The 11760-nt window shown below is 45.5% G+C and overlaps 1 protein-coding gene across 1 annotated transcript in view; it reads left to right on the forward strand.

Moving 5' to 3' along the window:
• Window positions 1-11760, forward strand: part of MYLK (myosin light chain kinase) — a 286443-nt gene that overhangs the window by 50900 nt on the left and 223783 nt on the right. The window contains exon 3 of the mRNA XM_019522572.1: window positions 5573-5780. Within this exon, the coding sequence (XP_019378117.1) occupies window positions 5573-5780 (208 nt within the window). The remainder of the gene's footprint in view (window positions 1-5572; window positions 5781-11760) is intronic.

Genomic DNA, 11760 nt, shown 5'->3' on the forward strand with positions numbered 1-11760 from the left:
TCCTTGGTGCATGGAACAAAAAGCCTGGTCTGTATGAGCAGGATTTTTCAGGAAGGCCCAAGCAGTTAGCCAAAAAAATGAAAACCAGAAGTATTCTATGCCAGAGTTTGCTTTTCATCATTACCATCTCCTGTTATTACGTATTGGAGGGAGGCTGCAATGAAAAGCAGTGGTCTTCTCCAGAGTGGTGGTACTCATGTAAAGGAAGGAAGGACAGGGCTGTAAATACAGTTTATAGCCCTATGCTTCAGGGCATTAGACAAGCAGATAAATTCCGCCTCACTGTGGGCTCATTATTCAAGGCAGATGTTTTTTACTGAGCTCTGGAAGGGTTAGAAAAGGAATATAAAACCTGCTGCAGTTCTGGAATTCGTCCATCAGCATCAAAACCCAGTAACTAGTCATTCGTTTAAGGGTCCTTGACACTTTCATGGCAAGACTATGCATTTTGGAGAGCGGTTGGCTTGGTTTGAAACACATTCCAAACCTAAACCTGAAATAAATCCATGCAGATGAGCAATACTGCAAACTTCTTCTCTCCATTTCAGTTTTAAGCTGCTTATTAAAGAACAAAAAAACCCAGAGCTTGCAAGGAGAATGACTGACTTAACCCATCAATGAGAAAGCACATACTGATCAGCCAGTATTTTTCATTTTCTACGTGGAATATTTCCTCAACTTTTTAGGTGTACTCTTGTCTATAAATATACAGAGGTAATGTATACAAAATAGATGTGGAAAGATTTGAAAACCGCTTGATCATAACTCAACCAAATGATACTAAAGGGTCATATGCAATTGCATACCAACATCTGAAGGCGTGGGTAAGAAAAGTTTGCTGCGCTCCAAGTTGGCGTTAGGAATAATCCAGTAAAATAAAGTAAATAAAATGTAGACTGAATCTCACGTAAAATATTCCACAGCCTAATACATTATATTAGTTGAAATAGTTCCTCCAAGAAAAGTGATGGAAGGCTGTTGCTCAGGTCATTAGAAGCTGGACTGGACAATATATACCAGAAGCAATACCATATGGACCAGTAAAGCATTGACAACAGAATGCAGTAACAGGTCCCTTCCATCTCTCATGGCTATGATTATATACATTCTGCAAGAACATGGGCATCTTTCAGTGAGGTGTGGGGATTGAATTATGCTCATGAGCCTGATGCTGCACAGGTATAGTTGATAATAACTAGAGACTTCCATGGAGTGGTGTCTTTTTGCACAAGCTAAGAATTTGATTTAACATATATTTCTTTAATGTCATTGTTAAAGAAATACCTATATGTAAGCCAGCCTGGTGGGGGCGGGGTGTCAGTGTGTAACAACAGTCCAGATCCCATTTTGTGTTAACTTTAAACCCAGTAACACAGGACTGGGAGCTAAAATCTCTATTCTGATACTGACTGACCTTGAACAAGTTGCTCACCCTCTTTGTGGCTCAGTTTCCTGACAGTGGGAAGATAATGTATTCTTCACAAGGGGGCAAGAAGACTAATGCATTAAGATATAAAGCACTGTATTGATTCAAGCAGCTTTCTGTGCCTATGAAGACCCCTCCTTGTAAAAGAATTGCAATATTTAATCAGTCAAATAATCGCTATAGCAGGGAGGCTTCTGGCCTTAGGCTCCTGCAAATGAAATGCTATATAGGACTGGGGGAAATTTTTTTTCCACCTGAAAGAAACTTTAAATTTTTCCTGAAAACAGTGAAAATCATGCTATCTTGGTCAAAAAATGGCAAGGAGGAGAAAGTGGTTCTTACTCTGTTGTGTACATACATGCACAGCCGGGCACCAAAATGCAGTGAAATTTCTCAGTTCTCAAGTTTTAGCATCTGCTGCCTCGGAACAGAACTGAATTTTATGTGAAAGGTAAGAATTCCTGTGGATGATCCCTTTTATTAGACCAACTGTATGGTTGGCATAAATGTAGGTAAGCGTCTGGGCATCACAGCACCCTTAGGCCTCCCTGATACCCAACAGTTTGCTGTGTCTATACCAACTATACAGTTGGTTCAATAAAATATATCACCCATAAGATTTCTTGTCCTTCACATATCTCCTGGACCATCACAGCAACACCATCACCTCAGCACTAGCAAAACAACTGAATTTTGCATTTCACGATAAATTGTGTTAAATTGTAAGCAGGATAGAAGGGTCACTAGCAAACAGGAAGTATGCAAAACCAAATAAACCTTTATTTTGTGCCTTATTCCTATAGGATTTTGTATCCCTAAGAACAGGAAAATTATTTAGTTTAGGAGACTGGAACAAGAACATGCTGTTTTTGAACAGGTATCTCAAATGGGGTAAGAAATACTCTTAACCATTTCTTATTCTGCAGTTTGACAGTGGGAGTACAATGAGATGATAAATTGTTTCTGTGATATGAATGTTACCTTTTTAATGTAATGTATTGCCACTGCTTTGGTTAGCTACAACTTCCATAGTTTACAATATCTTAGCGATCATAACATCTCCCCTTACACCTAATACGCATTGTATTGTGCGTGCTTTTTTAAACTATACTTTATTAAATGGATACTTCCTACAAAAAAGGTTTTCCAAGCTGTAGAGGGATTAAGACTTACATTCCCAATAATTTCATTGACATATTTGAAGTACCTTTACCCTCACTGTTAAAAACTTCTTGGAATGTGTAAATTGGAAAAAAAAACAACTTGAAAATTGTATTTAATTACTTTGTGCATCTCACCCAATTTAAATAATGAAAATACAGTGGTCATTTTCATTTCCTGCTTTCTCTGGGTTTGCCTAGTGATACAATTTTCAAGTTAGACATATGGAAGTACAGTATTTTGAAAACAAATACAATTGTTTTCATTAAATATTTCATAACATTTTCAAAAAGAGATGTAAGTTTTTACAATTCTTTTTAGTTTTGTCTGTCTTCCTGCAAGACTAGAATAATTTCTGGGCTCAGTTATGGCATTAGGCTAAAGGATTTTTATAAACTAAAATATAACGTCCCAAGGAAATCTGTATCTTTCTAAATTGCCATATAGAAGCAGCTTGACTTTGAGATAAGTTATTTTCCCCTGGTAGTTAGATTTATTGCCCCGACGGATTCTTTTCATCCATAAAACTTCTTCTTCTTTCCTCCTATCTCATGACAAAATTTCAGCCTCTGAAATACCAAATCAAATTAGATCCAGTGTAACAGAGCTCCTCCCTTCCTTTCAAGCTAAGTCGGGCCACATCTACTCAGTTCATGGTTGTGGTACCCCTTGGGGAAGCCCCCAGGTTCAGCTGGAAGTGGTGGTGGTAATTTATATAGATTCCCATCTTCCCCCTAAGTGTGTGCTAGCCCAGTGCTCCAGCATGATGTTAAGGAGGATCTAGTTTTTATGTGTGCTGAGCCACAGTGGCTCAAGCCAATACCTGTGGGATCTATAGGTGTCTGGGCTTGTGGCTAACCAGACTTAAGAAGTACTCAGATCTCCTGATGTGGGAATTTCTGTATTTCAGATGTGATGTAAATTAAAGGGTGTGGCTACAGGATTTTTTAAAAAAGATTTTGCATTATCTAGCTATCACAATACCTCCCAGTTGCAAAGGGTCCCAAATTTTGTTCAGCTCAGAACATAGGTGCTGCTTGATTAAATTGGGCTTGGAAAAAAAGCCTAGATCGAGGATGGAAATTGTCTCCAGCATATTCATGATGTTGTCCAGAGTGTGAAACTTTAACTCCTGCAAAGACATACGATACTCTGGGTACTTCATGCCAAAGTTGTCACATCACTTGCCAAAAAACCTGGTACCTGGGGAGTTAATGGAAGGCAAAAGACTTCTGACAGCTGTAAGATGCCATGGTTAAACTCCTGCGGAAGGGAAATCCAGCTGGCATGAGGTGCGGCTACATTAAAAATGAAAGGCCTGATTTTGAAAGAGAGCTGAAGAATGAGTAAGGTTGGTATTGGCCAAGGGTTGTACTTAGGTCTTGGTACAGACATTCAAAAAGCCTGAGGAGGAATTCATCTAAGTTGTGCGGTTTCCTGTAAGCAGCATAGTTTAGATCAGTAGTGAACATAAGGCACATTCGACCGGGGCCTGGGGGTTGCAAATCTTAGACCAGGTTATGCCATTTTTAAATCAGTCTATGTGGGCTGAACTGCTGTTCTGCTGTTCTGTTACAGGTATGGACCGGTTCCCAATCTCTTATACTGGTAAAAGTGTAATGTCTGTACCTGGCCTACCTAGGAGAGTGAGAGTGCAGGGAAAAAAATCAGGGATCTGAATCAGGGCAGAGAGGGAACTTTGGAGGAGTCTGGCTGGGGCACAGCTAAGGTTTATCTAGCTGACAACAAAGCATTTAAAGTTTGCCCACTGATGAGGGTAATTTGGAAATTGGATAGGAAACTACAATAAAACAGAGCAAACTTCAAGATACGTTCTTTTTAATAGGGGGATGCAGCTGATGGAGACTGCTTATCCCCTGGTAAGTCATTGTCTTAATCCACAGACTCTTTAAGAGGCTAAAGCAAAGAATAGAGGCTTTAGAAAATGGTTTGGGGAATCGAATGATCAGAGCAGGGGGAGAGAGGAGAAGGGGAAGCTATTGTAAGCGAAGTGATTGCACTGGCTGGAAAATGTGTATTGGTGATGCTTCCAAGGCATATGGCTGGGGTTAGGCACATGCCCTTCTGTGGGACAATCAGTTGTTCAGCTCTGTTTCCCCTGGCTCCCCGTGACCTGACCAGCCACATCCCCAGTGGTCTACTGTCCCTGACTAGACAGGTCAATGGAAATATGCTGATTTATCAAGGCTGAATTTCTGGCCCAACTCACCAGTTGAAGTCTGTGAAGTGAACGTCCTGGCTTTGTTTCTTTTTTACTGTTAGTAATATGTTACTGGGATTTTTTTATGTAATGGACTTGTGGCTTCTGTTTAGTTGGGATTGAACAGCTGTTTGCTAGCTGACTAGTAAGCAGATTGCAAAGTCTTGTGATAACTGTTGTGGGGGGGCATTACCTGCCCCGTGCAAGTCCTTGCACTGCGCTTCCCACCAGGAGATCTGAGTACTTCTTAAGGCTGGTTAGCCACAGGGCCAGACACCTATAGATCCCACGGGTATTGGCTTGAGCCACTGTGGCTCAGCACACATAAAAACTAGATCTTTTTCACTTAGATCCATAAATACAGATTAATAGTGGGACCTGAATTCTAGGCAAAAATGTTAGAAATGTTTGATTTAAATGCCTTGCATGCTTAAATGTCTCTAAATCTCTGTGTAATTGGAACCTGGGCCTCAGAATGCCTGATTAATGGATTTAAATGTGTTTCCATGGGCAAATCATTTTACTGGAAAACTTTCATGCACAGATATCTGCCTAAGTCGTATTATGAGTTTAACAGTTTGAGTTGTCCAATAGTTTCTCCATTTGTTTAGGTTCTGCCATTTGGCTGAGTAAGTTTATGTGTTTAACAGTCACTGCTTCAAGAAGTTTCCATTGTACTGCAAAATGTCCTACATTTCTTCCTGATAAAATCACTTTAGTAATGTTTTTTATCTTCCCTTTCTTTTTTCAACCCCTCTTTCCAGGTCAGAGGCTATCCAGAACCTCAGATCACGTGGTACAGAAATGGGCACCCTGTCCCAGAGGGAGAGCACTATGTAGTGGACCTCAGCATCCGAGGGATTTTCAGTTTAGTAATCAAAGGTGTGCAAGAAGGGGACAGTGGTAAATACACGTGTGAAGCTGCAAATGATGGAGGGGTTCGGCAAGTGACCGTGGAGCTAACAGTAGAAGGTAAGAGGATTATTATTGCCCTGCTTCTGAAGGGCTCCCATTGGCATTACTTGTAAAATGTGCACAGTGGTTCAGATTATCCAGCTAGCAGGCAGATATCCAGTGTTTTCAGTGCTTCTCATTGGTACATAAGTAGGACTCATTAGCTACTTCGTCTCCTCATGGGGAAGAATGGTCTCAGCACAGGATGAGGAGCCAGGAATTCCCTATTTCTAATTCTGTGTCTAACATAGATTCCTTCTGTTACAGGAACAAATCAAGTATCTCTATACTTTCAGAGTTTCCACTAGATTTAAGGGCCTCCATATTTGGGTGCTGTTTTTTTGTGATCACCCGTGTTGTCTAAACTGTGAACAGGAAATAACCCATAAAATCCAGTGTCATTAATAGCTCTTTTGTTGCTAAAGCTTGGTGCAGTGTTTTCAAAACTTAGGTGGAGGTTTTACTTTGAAACAGTGGAAATCTCTGAACTGTATCACACACCTCTGTATTAGAGATGTGCCACAGTGCTTAATGAGACTGTATGTACTCCCTGTATGTACTCCCCTGTATGTACCCCCCTGGAGGAAAGGTGGGCACACATGCATCATGATTGGGACTGGATTTTCTAGATTCTTAACTGAAATTCATGTCAAGAAATAAAAAACAGTTGATCGGTGTCTACACTAAATGGGTCAATGTTATGTACAGGTTTCCCTTGATTTATGTGGTACATGCGTTCCTGGAAAACTGTGCATAAATCAGATTTGCCTAAAGGGAGCCCAGTTTACAATTTAAGAAATAGGGATACATTTTCACAGCGGTGAGGGAAGGAGGAAGTAAGGCTGGACTAGGGAAGGGGTGGGGGAAGGGTGCAGCGCAGCCCATCAGCCGCTCCTGGGGCTGCAGCAGGGAGCAAAGCGGAGTGAATTGTACATGGGTGCAGGGCGGGGGAGGATGCTCCTACATGCACCCCAAGAAGGCTACAGGCTGGGAGGCTGTGCCAGGCTCTTCCCCAGAGGCTCGTCCCAGCCTGCAGCCCTCCTGGGGTGCGTGTAGCAGCACCCTGTGCCCTGCACCCACCTACAGTATCCTCCACTTTGATCTCTACTGCAGCCCCAGGCCTCTACTTCTCCCCACTCACCCTAGCCCCTGCTGCAGCGGTCCCAGGAGCAGCTGATGCCAGCTGCCTTCAGCCGCTGGGCTGCACCGTGCCCTGAGGCTCTGCTTGTCCCCATTCACACCAGCCCCAGGCTGTGCCATGCTGTGGTGCAGGCAGGTGGTGTTGGCTGCTCCCATGTCTGCTGCAGCAGGGTCTGGGGTGAGTGGCGACAAGCGGAGCCCCAGGGCATGGTACAGTTTGTCCCCACTCACCCCAGCCCCGGCTGCAGCGGCCCCAAGAGTGGCCGATGCCAGCTGCCTGCAGCTGCTGGGCTGCACCGTGCCCCGAAGCCCCTGGGGCTCCACTTGTCCCACTCACTCCAGCCCCTTCTGCAGTAGACCCAGAAGCAGCGAACCCCACCTGCCTGCACCACAGCATGGCGCAGCCCAGGGGCTGGGGTGAGTGGGGACAAATGAAGTCCTGGGGGGGTTTGGGGCATGGTGCAGCCCAGCGGCTGCAGGCTGCTGGCATTGGCCACTCCCAGAGCAGCTGCAGCAGGGGCTGGGGTGAGTGGGGCCCTGGCCCCACGGCCTTTTCCCTTCCCCCCAGAGATTTACTTACTTGGGGAGGAGCACCTGTGCTGATTACATAAGAATAAATATACCTCACATATAACAAATGTTGGGTATAAAAAGGGGCATTGCATAAGAGCGAGTTTGCATATACAGAACCTGCATAAATTGAGGGAAACCTGTACTAAGGGCCTGATTGGATGTTCATTGAAGCCAAGGGAAGGCACCCATTGACTTCAGCAGAAAGTTGGATCAGTCCCATAAATTCCTTCTTTCTATTGTAAAGGTGCTGATTCCTGCCAATTGGGTGATCATCAAGACTTCGTGAATCCCCTAATTCCCTGGGCCCAAGACCTAATAGTTTCATAGTGTCATAGTTGGTCGGGTCGGAAGGGACCTGAGCAGATCATCAAGTCTGACCCCCTGCCACAGGCAGGAATGAATGCTGGGGTCAAACGACCCCAGCAAGGTGTCTATCTAGCCTCCTTTTGAAGACCCCCAGGGTAGGAGCGAGCACCACTTCCCTTGGAAGTTGGTTCCAGATCCTAGCCGCCCTGACAGTGAAGTATCACCTCCTGATATCTAGCCTGAATCTACTGTCCGTCAACTTATGGCCGTCATTCCTTGTTACTCCCAGTAGTGCTTGGGGGAACAGGGACTCTCCCATTTCCTGCTGGTCTCCCTTGGCCAGTTTATAGATGGCCACCAGGTTCCCTCTCAGCCTTCTCTTGTGGAGGCTTAACAGGTTCAGGTCTTGTAGCCTCTTCTTGTAGGGCCTGTCCTGCTGCCCCCTGATCATGCGAGTGGCCCTCCTCTGGACCTTCTTGATGTTCTCCACATCCCTCCTGAAGTGTGGCACCCAGAACTGAATGCAGTACTCCAGCTGCAGCCTAACCAGTGTCGCATAGAGGGGGAGGATCACCTCTTTGAACCTGCTTGTGATGCATCTGTGGATGCATGACAAGGTGCGGTTGGCCTTCCTGACTGCGTCCCCATGCTGCCGGCCCATGTTCATCTTGGAGCCTATAATGACTCCAAGATCCTTTTCTGCCTCTGCGCTGACGAGAAGGGAGTTCCTCAGCCTGTAGGTATGGTGCTGGTTCTTCCTCACTAGGTGCAGCACCTTGTACTTGTCAGTGTTGAAACCCATCCTGTTCTCATCTGCCCACCCCTGTAACTTGTCCAGATCCAATTGCAGCCTGTCCCTCCCTTCTAGCGTGCCCACTTCTCCCCACATCTTAGTGTCATCTGCGAATTTGAACAGAGTGCTTTTCACCCCCTCGTCCAAGTCACTGATGAAGATGTTGAACAGCGCGGGCCCAAGGACCGAGCCCTGGGGGACCCCACTGCCCACATCCCTCCAGGTCGAATATGACCCGTCCACCACCACTCTCTGGGTGCAGCCCTCCAGCCAGTTGGTGACCCATCTGACTGTGTAGGTGTCAACACCACAAACTCCTAATTTTTTAACGAGAATGGGGTGAGAGACAGTGTCGAAGGCCTTCCTAAAGTCCAGAAAGACTGTCCACCGCGACACCTGCGTCTAAGGATTTTGTGACCTGGTCATAGAAGGCCACCAGGTTGGTCTGACAGGACCTGCCTCTAATGAACCCATGTTGATTGTCCCTAAGCATATGTAGCAGAATGTATTGTTGGGGTCATCTCCCTGAGGCTGCAAAAATCAAATTTTTCTGGAAGTGTGGACACCCATTTGCCTCAGAACAAGTCAGGAACCTGTTTGATGGAAACATTAACCTTCTGCCCATTTTTTTCTTCTTTTCCCACATCTGGTGATCTTCTTTGAGCATATGCATGCAAGGTGTGAAGCTCAAGCGTAATAGCAAAGGAACGGCCACTGTAGATTGCTCTGTCCTAAACAACTTTTCCCGTTCCCAACCCAAGTGCGCTGGTCACCAGTACTGCATTGTACCCACTTACCTTACACTGTTGGTGTAGTTTCCTTCTGAACTTCCTTCTGGAACTCCTTTGCTGCAGCTGTCATCCTTCCAGTTAGTAGTAGCAGGAGCTCAGGGATTTTTTTAAGAGGTTGCCAGCACTGTTAGCTCATTAACTAGAGTAGTGCTGTTAAGCTATATGAGGTGTTTATTTCTCCACTTCCTCCTCCTTTTATTCCGTGTGTCTGCCCATTTTCCCTCTGCAGCACACCCAGCCCCTGCTGGCTTTGGAAGGGCACAATGGCCTAAGAATTGTCCATTTTCATACTAATTAAAAAAAGGACAGTAGAAATCCCTGCTAAAGACTAAGGGGCATATTTTCCATGGGCATAAGGAGGTGCTACTGCACTGGAGCCAATCCAGTTGCATCTGCTGAGTCCCCTGGGTGAAGATAGCCATAGACACCTGCAAGACCTCTGCTTGTTTTTAAGTTAGACCTGTTTGAAGGAAAGGAGAGAGTTTAAAAAAACCTCAAAACAGCAAGTGTCCCTGGCCTCTCTTTTTGTTTCCACTAGATCCTGATGGTTCTTTGGTTTTGTAAATACATAAGAAAACAGCCCCAGCCCTAAGGAGTTTCCTGTGTTTCTGAGACACATGGAAATGGCCCCGCAGTCATTGGGATGTGGCAATCACAGCTGTGTTCGTGACGCAGCAGCATCTGATAGCCAACAGGATGCAAGTGAAGGACTGTGCTCCTGGCGGTCCTCCCAGCTCCCCTCCATGTATGGTGCTGTTTGCGGAGCAGAGAGACGGGTTGTAATTGCATACTTCTGTGTCACGTGGGAGAAAGCTAAGATCAAATCCAGGAATTTGAAAGGGTACATCTGCTAATTAGATCACCATAACCTGCCAGATCTGAAACTCGGAGGGTCAGAAGAAGAGGGTCAGAATTCAGCTACCCTGCCATGCTGTTTGCAAGCTGGCTCATGTGCTCGTGTCAAAACCCTTCAGGTTGTGGCTTCCCGTTGAATCCAAAGCATCTGCCGTACCTGGGGGGTGGGGACTTCTGTGTCTGTTTATGGTCAAAGATTTCTAATGGAAACCCCCCAAGTGCAGCTTGAACTGTGCAGAGCTCTGCTACAAATGTGTTTAGTTTTTGTTGTAAAAAATTCTGCATGGTCTTTCCCTTTGTGATTCAAATTTATTTAAATCAACAGGGGCTTGAAATTGGTTTCTTCAGTTCTGTATTCAGGGTTAAGTAATTCACTGTGATAGAGTGCCCAAGAATTGATTTTCTCGGGGTCCAGCAGAGGCAGCAGGCTCTATTCCAATAATCCCTCCATTTATCACTGATGAACAATATTGATTTACTGGTTACTTTCTATCTACTAAGCTTGCCTTATGAGATCTACTATTGATATTTATGAATATCTCAGGAATTTCCTTTTGTCAAAGCAGTTTAATGCAAGAACTCTTCAGCCCCTGTTCCATTGTCGGGTTTTTTCACATTAAAAAGCTAGTTGCATTAGTCTGTACACTAGATGGCACTAAGTGTATACTGCATTACACACAGCCCCTGTGTCACCACTGTTGGATGGGATATGCTGTTTTCCCTTTGAGAAACACACCGGGTGCATCTACATGAGATGTTTACTTTGCAGTTGACTAATTAGCTCCGCAGTGAATGTCTCAGTGTTTACACGTGCACCCCTATTAGGGTGCACGAAACAAACTGCTGCAGAGTTTTTTTGTGTGTAGCAGTGCACAAGTAGTCTCTGGCCAGCTGGCTGGGGCACGAGAGTGCTTCAGTGCCGGGGCTACCTGCCAGCTAGATCTGCACTGAAGCACTCTCGTGTCCCAGCCAACCGCTCCGCAGCACATTGAGCCAGGTCAGAGCACCCCTGGGCTGGCAGACTGACCCCCCCCAGGTCTCCTGCCAGATGGGGCTGCTGCAACCCAGTTCAGTGTGCTGCAGTCTGGGCACAAGTGCAGATGCAGGCCCCGGAGCTTCCCAGGAGCAATAAATTGCAGAGCTATAAGCTCCACAGTTTATTGCTGCCCCCTAATGGCATGTATAGATGTGCCCACTAGAAAGAAAAGGTGTCATGGAGAAATCTGTAAATAAAGGTATAGCAGCTCTGTTGTCAGATACTCTGATCAGGAGGTCTCACTAACTCTGCGTGGAGCTGTCAGTGCTCATCATTTCTGAGGCAATAAGCCCATGGTAGCCAAACCACAGCTTGTGAGCTGCATGCGGCTCTCTGGGAATTGGCTGAAGCCCTGCCCACTTCTCCCCGAGACAACTCGAGGGGGCAGCGCAGCCCGGCACCTCCCACCACTCCTGCTTCTCCTGCGGGGAGTGCAGCCTGAGCCTGCACTCCTCCCTCCTTCCCTCCCTCTGGGATGTGCTCCCTGCAGGGAAAGCCAAAGTG

The sequence above is a fragment of the Gavialis gangeticus genome, unplaced genomic scaffold, assembly GCF_001723915.1.
Source record: "Gavialis gangeticus isolate Ggan-Ray unplaced genomic scaffold, GavGan_comp1, whole genome shotgun sequence".
Classification (NCBI taxonomy): Eukaryota; Metazoa; Chordata; order Crocodylia; family Gavialidae; genus Gavialis; species Gavialis gangeticus.